The 23,589-nt window shown below is 35.3% G+C and overlaps 1 protein-coding gene across 1 annotated transcript in view; it reads left to right on the top strand.

The window, feature by feature from the left end:
• Positions 1 to 23,589, top strand: part of Drgx (Dorsal root ganglia homeobox) — a 68,547-nt gene that overhangs the window by 22,158 nt on the left and 22,800 nt on the right. Inside the window, exons 6-8 of the mRNA XM_076124653.1 lie at positions 9,096 to 9,209; positions 9,610 to 9,773; positions 10,055 to 10,162. Coding sequence (XP_075980768.1) covers positions 9,096 to 9,209; positions 9,610 to 9,773; positions 10,055 to 10,162 — 386 coding nt within the window. The remainder of the gene's footprint in view (positions 1 to 9,095; positions 9,210 to 9,609; positions 9,774 to 10,054; positions 10,163 to 23,589) is intronic.

The following is a 23,589-nucleotide window of genomic DNA, read 5'->3' as shown; positions in this document are numbered from 1 at the left end:
TAAATACTGGATTGTAAGTTTTTGGTAAATTTGTCAATGTGAATTATTAGTAAATGAAGACAGAACATCTTTAAATACTTACAATGATATTTCAAACTCAATTTGTCGAAACGTATGTCCCGTCTAAAGTTAGCAACGCAATTACAGTCACACATCAAACGTCGCCATTGACCGCTGTTCTAACACGATCGACCTAACCGCCTAACCACCAGACACGTAAGACAATATCCAATTTCGTTCGTCCTGTCGAACATCCACTTCCATTAGTTAACTACCATTGTCAAAACCCACTCCACTCTACTTCGTTGCCAAAACCACCAAAACAGTTGAGAATTGAACGCGTACGTCCATATAAGATTGGTCTTCAATAGTTAGTTGGATTGTTCGGATATCGGTCGTGTGTGGTGCGGGGCGCGGGAGACGGGAGGTCAAGTTACGTTGGTGGTCTGTAACGCGTTTAAGTCGCTCATCTCGGAATGGTATTACGGTATGAGGCTGTTACCCCGCCGCCCGCGCGCGCCCCTCACCCCCGCTCACACCTAGTGGGACGTGCTATCGGTATTGAGGGGTGTCGCTTACATATCCAAGGATTCCGATAGTGATGTTTCATTTGAACGATAGCCAATTGTATAATGCGTCTGGTAATATGAGAAGATCAAAATGAAAATTTTGTTGATCTTTTTATTGAGTTACGATTTTACATTGAGAAAGTTGATCCTACTCAATATCTTATTGATTAGAAACATCGATATTGTATTCCAATCCTTCAAGTCACAAGAAAAAGGGACCCTTGCAAGCTTGTTTTAAAACTTTTAGATAGTAAACGGAGCATTATTTTTGCTCAACTTTACAAAAAGTTAATTAAAACGACTTTAATTATTTTTGTTCAAATATACTTTATACTTACAATAGTCAATGATGGAGGCCGTTAGCAATAGAGGCAGCCCTAAAAGAGCTTCGTAATATAATTGAGCCGGCTTTCAATTTGATTCGCATCCTCGTCCGGCCGGAGAGTGTCGGTGATAATTCGCCCGAAAAATATAAAAAGGAAGCTTTTGGGAGCAGCTGCCGGCATATTGGATTACCAGTACCGAGGTGGGAACTGTACCTAGGAATGCTTTGACAAGCCGATACACTCGACAAACTATTTTATATGATTTTTAATTCGATTTTCTGATGACTTTAATGAAAACTAAGTACTTTTGTATAGTCTCCTTGTCAGCGAGGTGGACTCAAGGCCTATTTCCTCCCTCAATCGGGGAGGAAACCCTTGCTCAGCAGTGGGACAGTAATGAGTATAAAAATGAATATGTTATGTGTTGTATTTAAACGTAATTTTGAAGGGCGTAAGATAAATCATGGCCATTTTAACCTGTGCCGAAACATCAAGCGAGAATATAATGCATGTTAGTTTGTGATAATTACGTGCCTAAAATGTCGGATAATAAACAGGCAACGCTAAATTTTGAAAATTATTGGCTAAATATTTTATATTATTTTATATTTTAAGTAATATTGTAAGGTGTCTGTCTATAAGAATCACTTAAAATGTTCCTATAAAACATTTTACTTATTGGAAATGGTTGAAGATTACCAAAAACGAAAACATACCAAATATTTTCTTAGAATCAGTTGATGGAAGATCACAACATTTCGTCATTACTTGACATCATTTTAAGAAACCTATAGCTAATGGAGCAAGACAGAAGAAAAATAATGTTCTTACAAAAACATAGATATTTGTAGTGTTTAATCTGTGGTATAAAGACGTACTAAATTTTATGCATCAGCATCGGAAAAACAAAGAACAACGAAAATTCTGGCACTGGCTAATAAAATATTTTTGTTTCATAGAACCCTTACTTTTTTATTGGATCTAAAGCGTTCTAAATACTGCATAACATCTTCGAACTATCCAAAGAGATTCAAGCACAGGCAAAGTAAAAAAAATAAATAATTTTATTTTCAAGCTACAATGGCTCATAGATATATTGTATACCTTACAAACTAACATACATATATATTAAGTATATCATATTGTTATTAGTAAATAAAACTTAAGACTATGTTAGTAGTACTTCACTTAAGCACAGTGTCTTTGGTGTTGTCTTTGTCTTAAAGTGCTGCTGTAAATTTAACATGCCACGGCAATGTTGACCTTTTCGAACGTACCCCGATTCAATTAATAAAACATTTTGAAAGATAGTCCATTTTAAGACCAAAGCAAATTTCCCTTTAAAACAAAACACCATCATAAAAAAAAACCTCTTAAATTGTAATTCCCCCAATGACGTGAAGGCACTCGTGTAAAACAATAGGGTTGGCAGGCGTAAACAACACAGCATTACAATGGCACTCCAGCTCAATAGGGCTGCGAGAATTATTTGTTGCAATATCAAGTGTGTACTTAATTGTTGAGTGATTTAGTAAAAAATAATTATGAAGGGGGCTATAGTGTAACGAGAGGTAGGCTGTAAAAAGTGATGGGATGAGAAGAACTAATGAAAGACCAAATGACTAGATATTAATGAAGAAAAAATGGGGAAATAACACTACTACAAATGTTTATTAAGATCTCTTTAATACAATAGTCTATAAAGAACCTGTTTATAAGGCCTAAACAGGAGTTCTAGATTCTAGACACAAGAATTATAAGTTTCGCAAGATTAGAAGAAGATTCTGTCACGTATATGAAGAACCTAGGAATAGTCAGCCTGCGACCACAGCCAGTGTAACCAGACGAGACGTAAGACAATCTAAGGTAAAATTCGTGATAGCGTTAATTACCATGTTCTAATATATAAATATAATAAACATGTAACTCGAAAGTTAAAAAGTGTATCTCTGAATTGAGAAATGTCTATTTTAAAAGAATCAAAAATACATACGTCTGTGTAGATCTTTATCAAGTCTACAGCCAAAAAATGAGACATTATTGTACCACTCAACTCTATTTTCATGCAATAAAAACAGTCATATCGGTGTGTTAATAACGAAGCCAATTAGCGTGAGTCCCCGGGGCGAGTGGCAACCCTACCGGCGTGCGACAAAAGCTAACGACGCGTCGTATCGAACTCGCGGCTTTATACAACAACATATACATACGGGACTTTATCATGTGCGGGACTGTAGCAGTTTTTGCTGCTTCTGTAAAAAACTGCTTTCCTTAAAGAAGTTTTATTGTACGTTGAAGCGTTATTTGACCTCTGCCTACCTCTGTGAAAAAGGCGTGTTTTTATTCTTTAAAAATGCATTCCTACTTTCCGTTAGTTCTATAAAGATTGCTTTAAGTATTTGCTTATATATAACATCATCTGTGAAAAATTGTTTCTTTAATGCGGTTTAAAGTCTTGTCGTTTCGTAATTGCTTAATTTTTCATCAGTTCCATTTGTTACTGTTAAGACAATAAAAAAAAACAACATATTCACTACTTTTACCAAATAAATATCAAATTAAATGCTTTATGAAGTAAATAATCACTACTCCTTTTCAGAATATATTTTCATTCATAATTGAATCCACACAGCCGTAGTTATAAAGTGCCCGCTACAAATCTGCTCGCGTATATTCCCAAACATTTTCGTTTTTTGACACTTGACTCGTCGCACTCGGCTGTTGTACTTTATCAATCATTTTCATACTCAAATCAAATCAAGGGTGAAAACGAAACACGTCTCTTCTCATTGTTTCACGACTGAAGCGCCTTTAAATGTCGCTTAAGTGGGCACGTTTTGTTTGACATGTTGCTATTAGATTTGTTGAAAAATATTTTTGTTTTCTTATAATTAAAACAAATGCTTGAGTTTAGAGTAACCTTTTTTATATTTATGAAACACTCTTGAAGAACTGAGGGCCTATATAATTCAACGAAAACCACATTTTGGTTGATTCTTACAATAATCTCATTCATTTTCAAGCTTCGTTTGAGCAGAACTTGAATCCTTTAAACCAACTAAAATTCGATATACGAAAACAAAAATCAATTTAGACGTTAGTTATCGAACATTGAAATTTAAAAAAAACTGAAATCTCTTTACTGAGTCATATAGTACTGCTTGTTAGATTTTTAACACAAAATAACATAATATTACGTAACCATGGACAGCTCTTTATGTTAGCTCATATACCTAGGATAGAATCTATGATTATAGCTCTTACTGTCTGCACCACACGAAATGTGCGATAATTACATAATTAAAACACTACCTTAACTTATGTTACTTAAACCTTTAGCGTAATATCACTTTAAACTTAAGTGCCACAACAAAATTAACTAATACCATTTCTAAACGAACCGTGTCACTTATACCGCCAACAATGGCGCTTAGACACTAGTTTTATTTACATGTGTCATAATAGATTAATATAATTTGTCGCAACGCTATACCCGTGCGACATAAGTGGGTGCAACCCCACGGGTAACCCCTTCGATTCCCGCGCGTGTCGTACGACGCGAATTACCATTGACAAATATTTGTTATATGATATACAGATGACAATTAAAACTGAGATGAGATAGTTTGTGGTGAATGTACGGTTTTTGTTCCTCTTCTGATGTAAAGATTAACTCTACGCGTGTTTCGTTGCTACGGAAGTTGCAGTTACGCCGTAGACCGTAGCACTTCGTAGCCGTTAGTTTGGTTTATCTAAAGGTGTAGGTAGGAGTATATGTTTAGTTTGATAAACCAAACAAACGGTGGTCACCTGGTACATTACGTCGCAGTTTTGCACTTGTTTATTTTTCAATTAAATAATACTGAACAACTTATGTCTCACTAATAAGCACCATTAGTTAAGCAGTTAGGACAATTTAAGGCCGAAACCACGCCCCTTTATTCTAAACACTCAATCACTAATACATCATGTCATCGGGATTAACACACGAACAGGTCGAAAGTAATACACGAACTGTCGTTGGAAGTAATACACGAACTGTGTCAGTGCAAGGATAAGCTTCAGTCGATATGATCCAAAGATAATTTGCCGGTAAACATGTTAGCTACGATACGACTTCCATTTTGCGCGAATTACACCACTCTCGTCGTGCAATCTAATTACACAGCGGTTGGGCCGCGGAACTTGGGCTAATGGAGGCGGCATATACAATCAGCATACAGAATAAATCTTTGTAAGATGTTAAGAAAGAAAGAACGAAGCAAACTTTATTTTATAAAACCTGAATTTTTTCGTAAATAAATAAAAATCATGTATAATGTTGGTTTAGAGATTTCGCGATATATCCTTTATAGGCTATAAATAAATTGTGCGGATAATAAGATGTTATGTAAATTACTATTTGTTTGATACCCTTAAGTCTGTAATTGAAAGCCATCCTTTGATATTCAAAAAGATAAAAAAGAAAATAGAACCAATTTAATCATCTGTAGATTTTATGAATTTAGCAACCATCTAGGATAATAAAACTTTTGTTATACAAAAGAGACTTAAGAACTGAAATTTAGTTCAAACTGCAATTTCAATTTCCACCTCCATTCATCACACATCACAGTTATTAAGAAAGCTCCTACATCTTATAGGGATAACGGTAGATTTGTAATCCCAGAGGGGGGGAAGGGGGGCAAAAGGGGGGCGCAATTTGCCCCTAATCATGTGATGAAAAACTTAACGCCACAGTTACTGGGAGCGATTATGGTTCTCCGATGTTCTGTATAATCCGTTTTGGGAATACGTTCCTTATTTATTATGTTAATTTTAATGTAGATATGGGATTAATGTGTCTGATGGATTTCATGTGGCGTAATTAGGTCGAATACTAGTCTTGGCGTAAGGATTTGGTTTTGGGAGAGAGCGACTTTGAGAGAGGTGATTGTAGTATTAGGCCATTTTTGTTTCGGCAATTTGTCTTGCTTGCGAGAAAACGGTAATCACATTTAATTTTTTTAATTTAAATCGAATTATTAGGCCTGACATGTATACCTTAAACTGCCAAAATAAATAAAAAAAAAATTTGCTGATCTACTTATTTGCATTATAAAAAGTCTTTTTTAAACAGCCGAAGATCAAAAAGTCTTTCATAATCAAGTCATCCCTTTTTTCCCACTTCGAGACAATCACATTTCCTTACATTTAAAAATTCCTTTAAAACATATTCAAAATGAAGCAAAAACAAACCACCGTACCATATAATCACTTAACTTAAGCCCCACACGAGCTGTCACTTAAAACGAGTCGCGAAAACATTCCCCGCTACTTAAACAGTTTCGCTGCGGTTTCTTAACATATTTCCATGAGTCTTTAACGTTAACTTTCGCGTTAACTCTTCGTATGAAGTGTTTTAAAACATTACGGGGCGGTGACGCAATTAGGCGGGAGTAAGTTTTAAGTAGGTGATGTATGTTCGCGCTTATGGTATAAGTGGCGAGTTTGAATTAAACTTTTTATGTTTGAAATTAATTTTCATTTCAACCTGTCTGCTTTGAGCACTTTGAAATGGGTTTTCGGAAGGTGAATATAATTTGTTGGTTAATGTTTTCAGATGGTTCTTTGATGATAAAGTTGTGGCAAAAATTACAGCGTGTGACTTTTCTAAATCATTTCTTAAAAAAAGTGAATTTGTATGAAATATGGCTTGAATATAGTATGAGTTGACAGCTGAAAGAAAATATGTTCTGCCAACCTAAGTTATTAACCAAAGTTAATGACTTGAAACTTAAGTTATTAATTTCATAGTAGTAAACAGGCCCATGGCATCCAAAGTGTCAAATTCAAATTCAAAATATCCTTTATTTCGTAAACTTTTTACAAAGTATTTGAAATAGTCACGTATTTGTCATGTATTATTATTCATCTTTTAAATAAAACTAACGCTTAGTTATGATGTAAAATACTATTATGTGCCTGAAAGTCTCTATCTTATCACCATTTTATTCTATCACTTCACTCTCATTAACAAAATTAAAACAAACGATCTCATTTACACCGACTCAAAACAAAAGCATTACCCAATCTATTGTACCGAACAAAAAATATTAAACTACCCACCCTAAAGCACTCTTCACACTGTACAATATTTGTTATTATTTAACACAAGAGCACTCAATGCACCGTGTAAAGACTACAAACAGTATAACAGAAGGTAATTACACACCCTATGTGCACACCCCTTAATGAGAACATCGACCAATTACGCCTGACCCCTCTGCGATCATTAAAGCTCAATTTCTTTAGTACATTTTGTTCGAGCGGTAGTCGTTGGGACAGGTCTGGTTATATTGGTTGGGGTACAATGACATGTGTTTATAGTACAATGGGGTGAATTGGTTTGTTAAATCGTGATATTTGTAATTTTGGATGTGTAAATTATTGATGAATTGCTTGTTGCTATTTAGTAGAATTTGTTTCGTATATTAACTATAGTTAGGTTTAAAACATACCCCTTCTTCTCTCATTCTACATGTGAGACAGTTCCAAATATTTATGTTCTTGTTAAATATGCACTATTTAGATAGCTACTCTTCTACTTATTTATTCATAAAACCTAATCATCAATTACAATATGGTATTTTGAACATTCTTTCTTGCATCTCATTTATAACATCATAATGGTGATCAAAACTGAGCGCTGATTTTTTATTGCAAACACTATAAAAAAAAATGTGACGGGAACATCCTCGTTTTCTAATGTTGTTAAAAAGTAAACACGCTAAATACAACCACCGTGTTTATTAAAAAAATGTGTTTTTTACTGGTAGAACAGCTAAAATCCACCACAAAGTATACACAAGAAGTCTTCAATAACAATAAAGTAAAAATCAACATCACAAGGGGTGGGCCAACACGTTCAAATATTAATTCAACCCTCGTTGATAAAAACTATTAGGGCGGGCGAGGGATTATGGTCGGATTATTATTTTAACAAAATTAGCTTACTGTCGTTAAGGGACTCTGTGGCTCACGAGGCCAAAGATTAAGTAAGAGGTAGAATAGATTTTTTAATTTTTCATTTAAATTTTGCGCTAAAAAAAAGTTGGCTTAACAGACTTTTTGCAACATTATTTTAACCCTAGACTAGTGCCCTGTGCTTACTAGAAGATAAAATAAACTTTAACGGTTCTAATACAATAACTTACTACAATTTTTGAAAAAAAAAACCTTTTCTGTGATTTCCGAAGGATTGGGAATAGTCTTTTTTCGTGGAGCTTCCAATTATTATGGCAATTGGAGCACCACTATCAGTCAGTCACGGCTAGATTTTTCAAAAATAATTGCACACTTCTCTTAAACTTTTCTACCTACTTCCACATCCGTATGTTACCGTTCACCCCAAGATTTCGCAGCACTCACCCAACACAAGGCTATTAAAACTAAATTGCGAAAATTGCGGTGCAAATGTGGCCCTGACGTATTTCCTAACCGGCTTATCCACCCATTATAACAAGATCTTCCATAGCCCACAATTAGTATAACAAGACAGGTCTTTATAAATTGGCTGGTTGTACATACTGACTAGTTAAGAAAGAGCTATCGTAGCAAGTGAAATGTTTGGAAGGAGAGGTCAAAGTTTTTGGTGGTTATTCCCTTGTACCGAATGATCTGTAATCCTGTCTATAATAGGAACAAAGTGGGGTGGTAATGATGTGATGTTAGTGGTTCGCGCGATGACAGCTCGCCTATTAAGGATTACCCCGCGATGGCCCATAAATTCCATTTACCCATATTTATGACAGAAATAAAATTTTATTAGGTTCTTCCACAAAAATGTTAACATACTCGATTTTGATGAGGTTCGCTTGTACTGGTTTTTATGGATTAGCATGGTGATTTATAGGTGTACGAAATAAAGAAAAATCACCTATGAAAACCGATTTAATTTCTTGTTTATACATACAAATAGCTAGTATTCCTGGAACCGTTTTGAGTTAAAATATGATGTTTTGGAACATGATCACCAACAGTTTACTATACACTATATACAGCAACGTTATGATACTTCATTTTTATTTATAAAAGTTTATAAAATTACGCGTTAGTCCCAATTTTTTATGTTAGCATATTGTCTTATCGGCTTCAAATATTGTCTTATAATTTCTTCGTCTATAAAACAGTTGATTAATAAATACTCTTTCGTTATCAGGTCTGGTTCCAGAACCGGCGAGCAAAATGGCGCAAGGCGGAGCGTCTGAAGGAGGAGCAAAGGAAGAGAGAGGGCGCTGAAGTGCTGACCAAGAGGGACCCCGCCGATGATAAGGTACTGATAACGTGTAGCTTTGATTGTGAGATAAAGTGAGCTATTGGGGAACTATTTAGTTGCTGTTAAACTCGTAAGAAGTGAATTGTATTATTTGTAAGTAGCGTTTTATGTTGAGGTTTGTATGTATTTTTGTTTTGTTTTACTGAATTCCATTTTAAAATGTCATTGTGTTACTCTGTTTTATTAATCACAGTTAGAGCCTTATCCATTCATAGTTAGAGCAAGTGACAATTATTTCTAATACACTTAAGTTCGAAAAGTCATTCGTATGTTGCCTCGGGTTCCAACCGTCGACCACGTGCGTGGGAGGGGCCAACTTATACCAACTTTAACTACATAATCAGTAGAAAATAGTATTAATCAACAGACTCATGAGTCCTTCTGCTTTTGTACCCAGGGTTCATCAGAATGCGGCATGTCGCGGGGTTCAGCGGAGGCGTCCCCGGTGTCAGGCACGGCGGCCTCCCCCCGCGCCTCCTCCCCCGTCACCCCCGGCTCCCCGCGACGCTCACCACTGCGCTCGCCCAACAGATCACCTAACAGGTCGCCCAGGCATGAAAGGTAGGACAATAGTACAATGTTAATAGCTTTGACTATCGCCAATCGAGGCTATATGACCTTCATTGATAGCTCATCCACGAAAAATGTGGATATGATTTCAATAACTTTGATTATTGTAAAACCGAAAAATGAAAATTGATTGCTGCGCTGGCCTGGTGATAGTCAATTAAGCTGACATACATCCTACGGCCAAGAGTACTTATATTGGTACAAAACCTAGACCCAAAATCAAGAACCATTCTAAAATCAATTGAAAATAATATACCTTTGTCTCTGTGCAGGTCGGAGACTAGTTGTCCCTCCCCGGCGCCGTCTGTGGGCAGCACCAGCTCCAGGGACGCGGCCATGGACCAACGTCCTGCGCATCACATGTTCTCTCCCTTTGACCAGTAAGTGATAGCAATCTAATTAACCTCCTACATTTTCTTTTTTCATAGTATCACCACTAATGTCATGTGAAATCATGTTTCATTTTAAGTTCCTGTTGGCGGCAATTATGCAAATCAAATCTTGATATTTTTTGTCTTACGGCTTCTAATATTATACGATTCATTCATGAAAATGTCTGCTCAATCTAAAGTTTAGAATATTAGCAGATTTTAGCCGAATTTGTAGTCTTGACAATAACTGACCATTACGAACTACCTTAAGACTGCTACGTAGTTGCTGCAAAACTGTTTTTAAGAATCACTATTTTCAACTCTTGAAATAAGCTGCATCATTCTTTCCCGTATTCATTTCAAAACGCGGGTGGCATTTTCAAATAAACTTATAAAAGAACCAGCAATAAAATAATCCTTTATTCAGTATAACAAGTGCGTACGTCGTTGACAATTAGTTGATTAAGAGCGCGGGCCGTTCTAATCAAGCGTAATTATATTGCGCTGCAGGCAGGCATTAAGATGCCCAGTTATGTGCTGCTACAAACTTGTTTATCAATTATTGTGTTATGTGTGGTCTTTTTATGAAAGATTGTAAAGTACTAGTTTTGAAAATAGTTGTTCTTTTATGTTTTCATTATGTTTTGAGTATTTTTGTGGTTACAAGAATTTTAATATAGACCGCAGCCAGCTTTTCTGTTTGTGTCTGGTGTGTGGTACTTTTTATGTAAAAAAGACAAAATACAAAATTGATTTATCTCTGACATCATTTGATACCTATAATTGTATCATCAGGTAACTCTTTAAATTATGGTTTATCCAAACGTCTTTGTTTTTCTAGAGATTATATCTGATGAAGAAATGTGTAATATAAAGTCCTTTGAAAATAACTTAATTTCAAAAGGTTTCCACCTACCTACATTACGCACTTTTTTATTGTATAAAAAGCAAAGAAAAATAACGACTCAAAGAGATCTTATTTCTTTGTTTATTAAACAAACCTTAATTCGTCGTTCACCGATACACCCTAAACGAATTGATACATCTACTCAAGTGCATTGATTTCAAAATTAAGAGCACGAGACAAACTTTACCGAGTGATTGACATTGATGTAGTCGTTCAATTTATATTAATTTATAGTGGCAACACTCACGACACACGCTCAACGCTGGCAACACCGATACAGCGGTATTTAGGACGTATTGCGCTTGTGTCAATGGAGATGAGGTCTATTAAATTCATTTCGCTTATTTATTAATTGGTCCAATCGTGTTTGTGATTTAGGATCGAGAATGATAGGTATTCGGACGGTATGTGTGACGTCTATATACCGCTCTGACGATACACAATACACATACTTTGAGTAGGTTTTGCTTCGACAATAGTTGCAGTTTTTCACTGATTGGACACAGAGTCATTTTAGAAAATCGTCTATAGTGACCAAATTACCTTAATTTCAAAATATCTTTAGTTTTTGTTACAATATTTCGATATGAAACGTCTTCAGACCACAAAGTTATGTTGAAAAAAATTGCTCAATCAAAAGCTAAATCTCAGAAACATTGACTTGACACAAGATACTTTGTTCAAATATAAATCTACTTAAAATTCCATACATTTTTATAATAAGCTCTCAATTTCTTTCTTAAAAAGCCTTATACATTTATTCTTTTACATCAATACAAGTTCCTAACTAACCTACCTTAAAAAGCGTATCCAGTCTCTCAAACCTGTCACGCCACACTAAGGACATTATTAAAAGCCTCACTTCCTAACTTGCGCCATAACTTAAAAGTTACGGGAACCCGTCAAACTCTCAAGATTCACTTTAATCGAATAAACCCGAGTTTAATTGTCAATAATAATGATCCCGGACTAACTCGGTTTCACTTGCGAATTAACTTGAAGTTCGCAGTTTAATTGCTTAAGTATCGATTAAGTTAATTATAACAACTTAATTCTGTGGGAGTTTGTTTTGGTTTGGTTATTGATGAGTACAAAGGTGATGTGGGATATTTGGATGGGAGTTGAATAGAATTTGCATGTTTTTGGAATGATAGAGAATCTTCTTTGACTAACAAAGCCCAAAGGTGATGTTCTGAAGAGTTTACGTAATTCGTTGTGATAAAAATGAAATTACAAAGAATAAGGATTCAAAGAAATTACGTAATCGCGGACTTTATATCTTTAAACTGACTTTACTTATGAGGTGATTTGCTTAACGATTTGATTCTAGTGCTTCTGTTGATAGAAATTTTAATCTATATCAGTCCGTACTACGAGCTTGACGTCTTCGCTGAAACATAAGTCTGAAGCAAAGCTCTCAGCATGCTTGGCAATAAGCGTGTTGCTTTTGAATCGTCAGCTTTACCTAATTCATGATGTGACATGTTATAAAAGAGAGAAACAAAATTTAACTCAAACAACACTTCCATCGAAAAATTTATTATCAAAAAGGGCACAAGTCTTACATCTTTGCTGTGTGATCTTGAGGCATCTTTGCCTTTTCGAAATTGCACTCAATTGAACCAGAGCCTTCGATTGGGCATAGGCATGGAGGAATAAAACCTTAGAGTAAATCTGTGTAGAGTGAGAGAGAGCCGGGTGAGCCGGGTGAGCCGGGCGAAACACTCGGAACTTAGCCGTACATCCGGATGGACCGGACGCGCGCTAATGCGATATGTAGAGTCGAGCCCGGCTTATAGCGCCTCTAGGGTTATCACGCCTAACGGTTGATTCTTCAGTTTTGCTTGAATTGGAGGTACTTCAGATTGATTCATGAAACCTGCTATGCTAGTCGATATGGTTCTTATCACAAGTCTCTTTTATTGGTTGATAAATTTAATAAGATGGGCAAATAGATCACGACTATTTCTTAAATTGGCTTGGCTTTCTAACTACTAAATTATATTCTATACTCTCTACGTATTCTTCCTAAATATCATTCTTGGCTTCTAAAATAAAACCCTTGTTTGCCTTTCGTATTATACGTTTTATTACGTACTTTGACAGTTTATATTCTGTCAAAGGTTTGGAACTTTCGACTGAAAAGAAAAAAAAATCCTACTTAATATTAACCTATTAAAAGAATTACCTCTTGAGAATCTATAGAAAAAGATCCTTCAAGTAATTCTTAAAGTAAATTTAAGGGTTTTTCCTTAATTTATCTGAATTATTCAGTCACTCACGAATCAATAATAAGTCCTAATATTGACGTAATCAGCCGGCAAGTCAGTGCCCTTTGTAACTATAACCCTAATAACAATACATTGAAGCTGCGCCATAACGACTGTTATTTGAATCTCCAACGAATGGCGGCCGGCGCGTGCGCATGCCCACCACCATCAATTATTTAGTGGAGAACAAACGTTCAGTAACGAATGTAGAGAAATTCTTTAGATATGACAAATTTTATTAAGTGTCTACGACGAAATTACGTGATACTGTTGCTTACGTTTTTTTTTGTAGCGTTTAACGTCTTAAAGTCACACAGTCAGAATGTATTTTAAAGAATATGGACATATTAATAAAGAAAGATCAATCTTTAACTTTAAATTTTAAATTCAATATTAGAATCACACTGTATTTGTCATTATAATATGGGAAAAATAAGCCTTGAAAATCAGTCTACCTGAAGGAAGTTTCACGCTAATTTGCTCATAGTTTTTAGACAAGGTAAAATCCTCTAAAATCGTGTAACTTTGTAAACACTTATGATTTAATGATTTTTCGTGAACACATTCAACAACCGAAATACCACATCCATCCTCATATACCACGTTAATGGCACTAACTGAGCGTTCAATTACACAAGTGTTCACACGCGATGAATTATCATAATAAATGTATCAACCAAGCGTCGAACCAATTGTCACACTCCATACTGTGATATTATTACACCTACAGGGATGATTATCAATAATAGTATACGGGAATTAACACAATCGTGCAGATTTATCTTGGGTTTTTAAACTAGTGTAGCATGTGCCCAAACTTCAAGTAAATCAAGATTGTATGAGTACGTCTGCTCCCTTAAAATACATCTTCTTCTTCTTCTTAGCGTGTCAATGGCAAACAAATTATAGTATTAATACTGAATACATATATATAATACATAATAATCCTGAAATGCGAAGATTTAAATGTTGGTGTAACCTGGGTACAGTCTATCATAGCCTTAAAACGGTGATAAAATAAAATAAAAAATATATTTCCCGTGTTTTTTGTTTTGCGTGAAAGATTTTTTTTTGAAATTGCAATCTATCCATCTCCTAACTTTGAAGTGAAATGTATCATTTCGTATAATTTAAAGGCGCTATCACAAATCTGGCCTAGTGTCCGTATAAAACCTTTAGAATATCAACATACGACAGCTAAAAAATAGTACCAAAAACTCAACAATTTAATTTACAACCGCCACACTAAATAGTACGGCCAATTAAACCGCTCCTCCATAATTAGGTCAACAAAACCAAAATAAAACAATTGCGTTATTATATTATTTTTTAAGCATCGTAAATATAATTAAGAGGGTTTAAAACGCCATCAGTGTGTACAGTCAGCTCCAAAAGTAGCTGATCATACTCAATCTTTTGAAACCCTATATACTGAAGTGTGCTCATTATTCCATGGAGAAAACATTTGCCATTATTGAAATGTTTAATTCTAACTCATTCTACCTGATCTTGATCAGTTATTTATTAAAGTTAAGTAACACAAGGCCTAAACCCTCCCTCTTTACGGGAGGAGACCCTTGCCCAGCGGTGGTACAGTAATGGGTTAAATTTATTTATTTTTTTATTTAACACAGAGGTTTAAATAATCTGAAATAATTATCACATGCTCCAAGGGTGAAGGAAAACATCGTGAGGAAACCTTGCATGCCTAAAATTTGTTTAATACATTTATGGAGGGCATGCAAAGTCCCCAACCCGCACTTGGGCAGCGTGGTGGACTCAAGGCCTAACCCCTCCCACATAACGGGAGGAGACCCTAGCCCAGCAGTGGGACATTAATGGTTACATTTATTTATTTTTAACACAGAGGTTTTGAAAATATGAAGTTGTTAAGCTACTTTTGGGGCTGACTGTACAATTGGTCGGTGTAATGGTGTAATGAACCGAGTGGTGGATTCGCAAGGGTTACGCCCGCATGCCGGTCTAATTGTCCATATTAATATGACAAATAGATTTACATCTGTAGTGCCGCGCTGCACCGGTTTTGATACTGATAAAGAGTTGAGATAAGGGTAGTTATTGTAATTTTAGTAATTCAAAAACAGCTTATATCAATAAGAGATCGACACGCGCGACTTTTTAAATTATTATTAAGATTGAAACAAAATCAACACTAACCCGTTCTAATATTTTGAACGCTTTAATTATAAAAAATAGATCTAATAGCTTTATATGATTTTAAAATCTCTCTTGATTAGGAAGTCCTCAACTCTTTTAAGTAAAAAATTCTTTAGATATTTAGAATAGAATAGAGATTAGAGTTAGAATAGAAGTGTTTTTGTTAATACACTAATAGAAAGTCTTTGTAGTCTCTTGTCGTTGTTTACATTATCATACGATACGATTTATTAAAGTGGTATTCCATATTCTTAAAAAATTATAATTGCCTTTGAAAATTACTTACTTCTGAATACAGATTTTGTCTGGGATGTAGTGAGAAAATATCAGCATAAAATATTTGATATATGTTCGTAAAATTATAGAATTTTATATTAAATTTGTTATTTGACTATAGCCACAAATCATCATATTTTGTTTGCAAGTATCAAAATCATGCACAGTCAGTTAGCGATTGCGCGACATAAATTCGTTAGTCGTCCATTTGTCGACGCTACGTAATTCCGCTTGTTTAATCCGGCGTCGGGCGACAGATAGATCTGTGTTCCACTGTTGCACACTTACTGATGCCTGACATGACTGACTGCCTGCTTTTTTGACTTGTCAACATGATGCAGTTGAGGGTTATCAAGTGAAAGTAAAATAGTGTTTTATTAAATGGATTTCGCGTATATACGTCACGTCTATTATAAAAGAAAGTGTAAGCAAAGGTGTATAAAATATTTTCACTGTTTAGATTGTTAGTCCTATGTAGGAACGGCCCTTTATTACATGGGACTGATATAAGCCTATTGCCATATGTTTCGGTAGGGAGAGATAAGTAAATAGATACAAAATAACTTAAAGACTCAATTTAACGACTTACGGATAAGCGTCTGATTTGTGTATAAAAGAGAGTGACGTCAAATCGTATAAGCAATGAATAAGCCGGTAAATCCGATGGCTATATTGATTTAAAAGTTCAAGAACATAGATTTCGCTTGAGAATAAAACCCGGAACAGTTAGTCAAGGGCAACTTAAGTAAACCACTGAGATCATTAGTTTTATAATTAACAATTAATCACACTTAAACACAACTGGCAAGCATTGCAATAACCATATATCGTCTTAGCGGTCAGCGGTATTATGTCGTGGCCAACTTAAGATAACGAACTTTTGCGCCATTATGTATGAAGTATACCAACTATTTTATATATTTTTTTAAAACATATAACTCCCGCACTAATAATTATTATTGCTTTTGTGTCGCGGGACTTTCCGAAATACACAAACAAAGGATACAAAGTACAATCAGACCCAAAACAAATACTTGTTCCGCGTGTGAATCGAACTTATGACATGGCCTTAACCATTGCACTACGGAGGCAGTCCAAACTGCACTCTTTCTTTTGATTTTAAAATGAAAAATAATTGCTTAGCACATAGGCTACCCAAACGACAATAACGTTGCACAAAGTGACGTGTTGGACGATATGATTAACCGTTTAGTGTTTGCAATATTTTATACAGTTTAGATAAAATGTAAACACCAAAAAATAAAAGTCAGGTTATCGCCTATGATGTGTAGATTTCGTAAAGGCACGCGCATATTTGCAATGGACATCAATACTGTTCAAAATTAAAGGCGTATACACACGCAATTCACGCAACGGTTGTACAATAAGGGCGCGTGTAGAACTGTCGTGCAACTAGTCGCGTATGTTGTTAAGTCAATTCGCCGCTAATTAACCAGTTAATGAACGATGAGACGCACTATACTCACTAGCAGTGGTGGTAGTAGGCAAAGAGTTAACATTACAAGATACGACGGATATTATGAAAAATAATTATGTTCTTTAGGTTTTTAGGCTTTGGTAACTCTAAAATATGTTACTGGTGTGATACTTTGTTTTATTTGAGATTACTGTTAGTGTATTTAATATTGTACTATTATGAAAATAAGTTTATATACTAGTATTGAAAGTATGGAATTATTGATCCAGACATGTGCAGGGTTTAACACATACATACACACTAACATATGTTTTAAATCTGAATCTAATGATCTTAGGTATGAATATTATTATGTGCATACCTAAAATCTTCTATCTAATGTAAAGCCTTCTCCCCATAGGGGTAGGTAGGGACAAGGTTTAAGATATTGAATGTTATCTATTATGCTTAGTAATAATAAGGGAAATGTAATAAAATTATGTAGGTTTTATTCCTGTAAAGTAATCCAACTCCTTAATATCGACACTTACGATTATGCTTTTTCATATCAATTTAAAGGCATTCATTTCCACATTACTTATCTTCTTCAAAAATATTATATTTAAAACATTATTATAAACTGTACTTCATCTTGTGCAAAATAAAACATTATTTATACATAATTATAAGTAAAACCTTCATCAATCCACAAAACAAAACAAACTACACTAAAAATCAACACTCACATATCGACTCTACAATTTTAAAACGTACGCTCTCGCAAACGCTCTGGGATGCATGATCCAATTGCCGTCCGCTAAATTGATACTCTATTTGGCTCAATTAAGCATTAATTAATGCCATTAATGAACACGGAGTCGCTCTATTGTTCTGAGTCAACGCGGCTCGCTCTGCGTATGTACTCCGGCTATTTTTGGTGCACACTCATTTCTGGTTGTAGTGTGATTTTGATGATTTGATTATGGATTATGTTAAAGAAAGATATGAAATAAACAGTTTAATAGTATTATCAATAAAAAGGATAAAAGCGGCACTAAATCTCTCCAGTTAGGTTAAATGAATTAAGTGATTGTATTAAAAAGACACTTAACGATTTTTCCAAAAAAAAATTTGCACGCGATTTAACGCGCAAAAGTTAAAGTTTAGCGACATGCGATTCGACTTCTATCCGATTTCTATTATATTTATGATTACCTACAAGTATAAAATGACCTGTGATGTATAAAATTTCTACATTAGATACATCAAGCTTAGTAAGAGTCGGGTACCGTACTAGTATAACTCCCACATTACAGCTTTTAACCATTTACGACCACTATCTAACCGAATAAAAACATCGACTCCAACTTTATCAACGTATCGAATCGACGAAAATAAGTACTTAAAGTATTTTAAAAAACTATTAACACAGTCCATTCATCAGTCATCGTTTATAAATCAACGCGTTCAAACACGGGGCTATAAAATAAATCTGTCATACAACAACGTTTAATAGCGGAACCGATCTCAATCGGCCGACAAAAATTGTATGGACAATAGGCTCCTTGCACACTGCCCGTGATAAATCGCGGCGACCCGTCGCGCGATTAAAAAAGCGTTTTATTCCGAGGGTGTGTCGCCCTCCCAATACTACTTAACGCTAAATTGAGCCGAATCTGGTGGATAAACAAAACGTGAGTTTGTGCCACGTGACTCCGAGCGTGTGCTCAAGTGGAGCCATTCAAACTAAATGTACCGTAATTGGATCTTGATTTTGTTGACTGTATTATGTTTAATGAGTCATTTTATGTGTTTGGTGATGTTGCTGTTTTGACGTTGTGAGTAAAGATAGTTTCTCTAGAAGAAGGCAAAATAATCGCAGACCTTCCTAAATTACCAAACTTCATAGTAAAGTAATAAGTTTATAATTTAAGTTTAAGGAAATCTGCGTTATTCTACTATTATTTAAGGTGGTACATACTATAATACAACGAGACTTAAACGCGATTGAAAATTAGCAGATATTTCGAAAGCCGCTAAAGACTACCGCTAACAATTTCAAATACCATTGTATTAAAACAGAACCTCCTACAGTTTAAGCACCATTAACTCAGTTCTATCGACATTTGATTCATATTTTTCACACTAACCACTGCGTAGCGCAACAAAGCGCGGCTCCCCGCGGCGCGCTGCGGGCAATCGACAACATTTGACAACACGCGGCCCGCGCGTGCCGCCGGCGTATCGCTAACAGTGTGAACTCACCTTTATAATGTATATGACTACTTGAAAAAAGCAGTTTTTTTCAATTTCACTTTGTTCACTACAGTTACCTATTTTTAAAGGGTTTAAACGGGACCTTATAATTGAGACTTCGTAGCCTGCCTGTTTGTCTGTCACCGTGCTGTATCTCATGGAACGTGATAGTAAGATATGTCGTGTACGTTTTTATAGCTAGACTTTCTTTATTTTAATTGATAATTATTAAAAACATCTGACCTACACTTAGCCAGTGTGTTATCCTGCAGCTGAATATCGCTATATTCTACAAGTTGGCCAGCCTAGATTGTAAAAAGTTGATAAAAGCCCCATACCAATACAATAAAGCACGGGATTTTTTTGTGTTCTAATATATTGATTTATAAAACATAGTCACACAATATTTTGAACGGACAACCCTTTCACATTATCCACGCCAGCATGCAGTAATCTCAAGTGGTCATAAAAAATAAATCAAATATCCCACCGGTGGCGACGGGTTGAGATTGAACGCCCTCTACCGGCCATGCGGGCAAACTACAAGGGTAATTAGATCCTTTTGATTTCTATGTTGAAATTGTTCAATTGGTATCGGTGACTGGAGTACTTGAATTTCGATATGGGAAAATAATAAAAAATGTACTTGACTGTATTTTTTTTATTGAATTTTTTTGTCCAGTTATTGTCGCTTCTTTCTTCTGAAAATTATTGCCTGCATTTTTTGGATTTTAGCCTATTGTAAAGTTTTTTAGCGAGATTACCAAGGTTGAGATAGCGTGTCTACGGTACTTGTTTGCTCGGAAAGTCAGAACTCAGGTTTTTTTTATTTTTAATACAGAAATAAACATGAAAAGTTTTTCTAAAAGGTTTTTACAATATTAATTTGTTCGACCATTAGTAAAAAAAATCCAAATTGGGCCTGCAGTTTCTAAGATAAACGCGTTCAATTACACAAAATGCTATTTCAACATTCATCCTGTTTAATTAATATTTAGAATACGTATATTTAAGAAAGAACAGATTTCTGACTTATGACCGAGGACTTAAAGAATTTTATAGCATTTCATTAACCTTTACTTCACTATTCAATACTTTATTCCCATTCAAAATCAACTAAAATCAGGTCCAAGATTAAACTAGCCCAAACTGGCAAATGAGCATCAAACTGCCTAAACTAATATTAGAACTAAACTCTCTCAATACTGGTTAAGCCTCACGACACCGACCCGGGAACGTAACGACTTAACTTCCTTAAAAAATCAGCAAACTAATTTGCACTTTATTTTACTGTAAGAAGAGTTGATTTTGCATTGAAGGGAGGGTGTTGGTGGGGTGGTGTTGCCATGGCAACGCGTTGTTACCTACGAGTAGAGTGTAGGTATTTGTGGTGGTTAGGTATGGGAATGTATGGAAATGCCTACAGTGTACGTTAAAACGTTGATCAATTTAAGATGTGTGGGTACTTTTGTAAAAAAATATTTTAATAAGAATTTTGGTAATAAAACGATGATTTATTGTTATGTAAGTGGTTTAACAAAAAAATAAGGTACAAAGGTTGTTTTTAGTAGGAACTTGTATTGTGGGACAAATAAAACGCTTATTTTATCAGCATTTTTACATAGATTATGGTAAAGTAGTGTTATTAGCCGATTTTTAACATAATAAGCCCTATATAATTAATAAAGAAAGGAACAAGTTTTCAACCTATAATATGTATAGTTACATTTATATTCATAAACTTAGATAAATCATTAACTAAACTGCAACTTTCGAAGTAAATGAAGTAATAACAAAAGTGCATTGTCATCGTCTACAATATTGTGTTCCAAGAATTAAAAACTTGGCCATCCAAAATTGGGCTAAATATGCGTTCGCATAAATTATTGAAATAGTTACCTACTTATTGTAAAATAATTAGTATTATTTTCCCTTATTACTAAATATTTAGTTTTAGTATTTTATCGTAAGTAAAAAGAGGCGGCGAAACCAGCGAAACGATTGTTTAAAGAAAGTAGCTTCTATTTAATCTATAACTTTACAATACTTATTTGTATTACTAACATAATATAAAGACATCAAACAGTATAAACCAAGCACTATCATGCGCAGTCAGCACGTTTCTAATTGCGGTGCCGAATAACAAATTAAAACGGAAAGTAATTTGTTCCGAGTTGCTATCGCTCCCTGCAATTTGCATTGCGATGTTCTACTGTACAGTGACCATGATTTACGGCTTATTTTAACTATTTGGCTGCATTTTTGTATGGAAATACTACAATATAAAATTTTGTCTATAAACTGTTTGAATATCAGTAATCTGCATATAGCAGTGATAGCTGAATGCTATAAGTTGGTACATCCCATTCAGGTCGACGGTTCAAACCAATGGTCAAGTTTGCTATTGAAGCTGTTTCCAATCACAATCAGCATAAATTGATTCTTAAGTCCTTTATTTTGAACTAGCTGACCCGCGCAACTTCGCTTGCGTCACATAAGAGAGAATAGGTCACAATTTTCCTCGTTTTTGTAACACTTTTTACTCATACTCTGCTCCTAATGGTCGTAGCGTGATGATATAATTGATAAATGAGCTATCTAACACTGAAAGAATTTTTCAAATTGAACCAGTAGTTCCTGAGATTAGCGCGTTCAAACAAACAATCAAACAAACAAACCCTTCAGCTTTATAATATTAGTATAGATTCGTAAGCCATTTGCCAGTAAATGTTTCCTGTAGCCCGATTTTCTACTACTATCGAGTATTGGCAATCGGCTAGCTATTGAATAATTTTGTTTGAAAATCTGATCAGCGCCTCTAGCGGACGTCGTAGAAACAATTTTTTCAGTACATTTCATATGTCAAACTCTTAAATACTCGATGGTTGCGATTTTAAAGAATTTCGCTTCTGAAGTATATAGTTATTATCAAAGGTTGCATAGTTAACAACTCAAAACTAATCTAAATACTGACTATACTGGTATAACAAAACGATTAATAAAACTAGAAAATCAAAAGTATAATATCTCGTATCACGATGTTCTCCTAGTCGGGAGGTACACCGCAGTTGAAAACTGGGTGCCTCCCTCCCTCGCCCAAGCGATGAGTTACTTAATAAAAATTATGCTTATCCATTTACAAACTTCATCATCACATTACATCAATTATTCATTTCTCTATTATACTCGATATTGTGTTAGTTGCAGGAATACGATAGTGATCTTACTTGTAATTATTGTGGATAAAAGTTTTTATTGAGTGAAGAAAGTAAAGATGTAGGTAGTTAGATTTACGTTTTGACATGGTTAATATAGGCAACCATAGATAAATACTTAGTAAGTTATACCACCGTCACTGGAGGTATTTACCTCGTCTTGTTTGAAGTCACTCAACCCAGTCTTGAGACAGTAAACAAGTCCTAAGTATTGTGTTCTATGCAATATTTTTATATAAAGTGATTATGTATAATCGGAGCCGACTTTAGTTCTGAACATAAATGAATTGTTTGTGATCGCGTTAGTTTCGTACAAGTCTGTAAATATTCATCGGGTTAGATTAGATTTTTCACTTATAGACGTAGACAGATCCACGTATGAAGGCGGGTGGCGGCGCGGCGGGTCGACGAGTGAGGCAAACAAGCAAATCTTCAAACGGCAAGTCGCGAGCGACGTCAAAGGCACGAGCGATTCCTTGCAAATTGTATTTACGCGTCCCGCGGGCGCGCCCTTATCGAGTTTGCTCTCAAAGAGCCGCCATTTTTAAAACTTCCATCGACTCAGGTAGAGGATCGACGCGGCCAATTGTGGTTCCGCTTTGTTCTTTACCTCCTTTATAGGGTTGACGAAGTTAGCCAGTTTCGGCGCACGAATAATTTGTGTTCCCGGCCGCGCGATGCGATTACGCGAGTTTCGCCCGAATCCGATCCGCCGCTTGTCGGAATCGAATTGCGCCGAGCCGCTTGAGCGAGCCGCCGAGCGACAACTTCGTTTGTTACAAACATAATGTCCTCCATCACAAATTATATTTGAGTCCGCTCCCGGCTTCTCTGAGCCGCGCTCATCGCTCATCGATCCGGGGTTACTTTAGGCACTTATTAATCGCATCACTTATACATAAGCTCTGGTGTAAATA

Source organism: Anticarsia gemmatalis, chromosome 16 (assembly GCF_050436995.1).
Source record: "Anticarsia gemmatalis isolate Benzon Research Colony breed Stoneville strain chromosome 16, ilAntGemm2 primary, whole genome shotgun sequence".
NCBI classification, from domain to species: domain Eukaryota; kingdom Metazoa; phylum Arthropoda; class Insecta; order Lepidoptera; family Erebidae; genus Anticarsia; species Anticarsia gemmatalis.
This window is presented reverse-complemented; position numbering and strand designations above follow the sequence as displayed.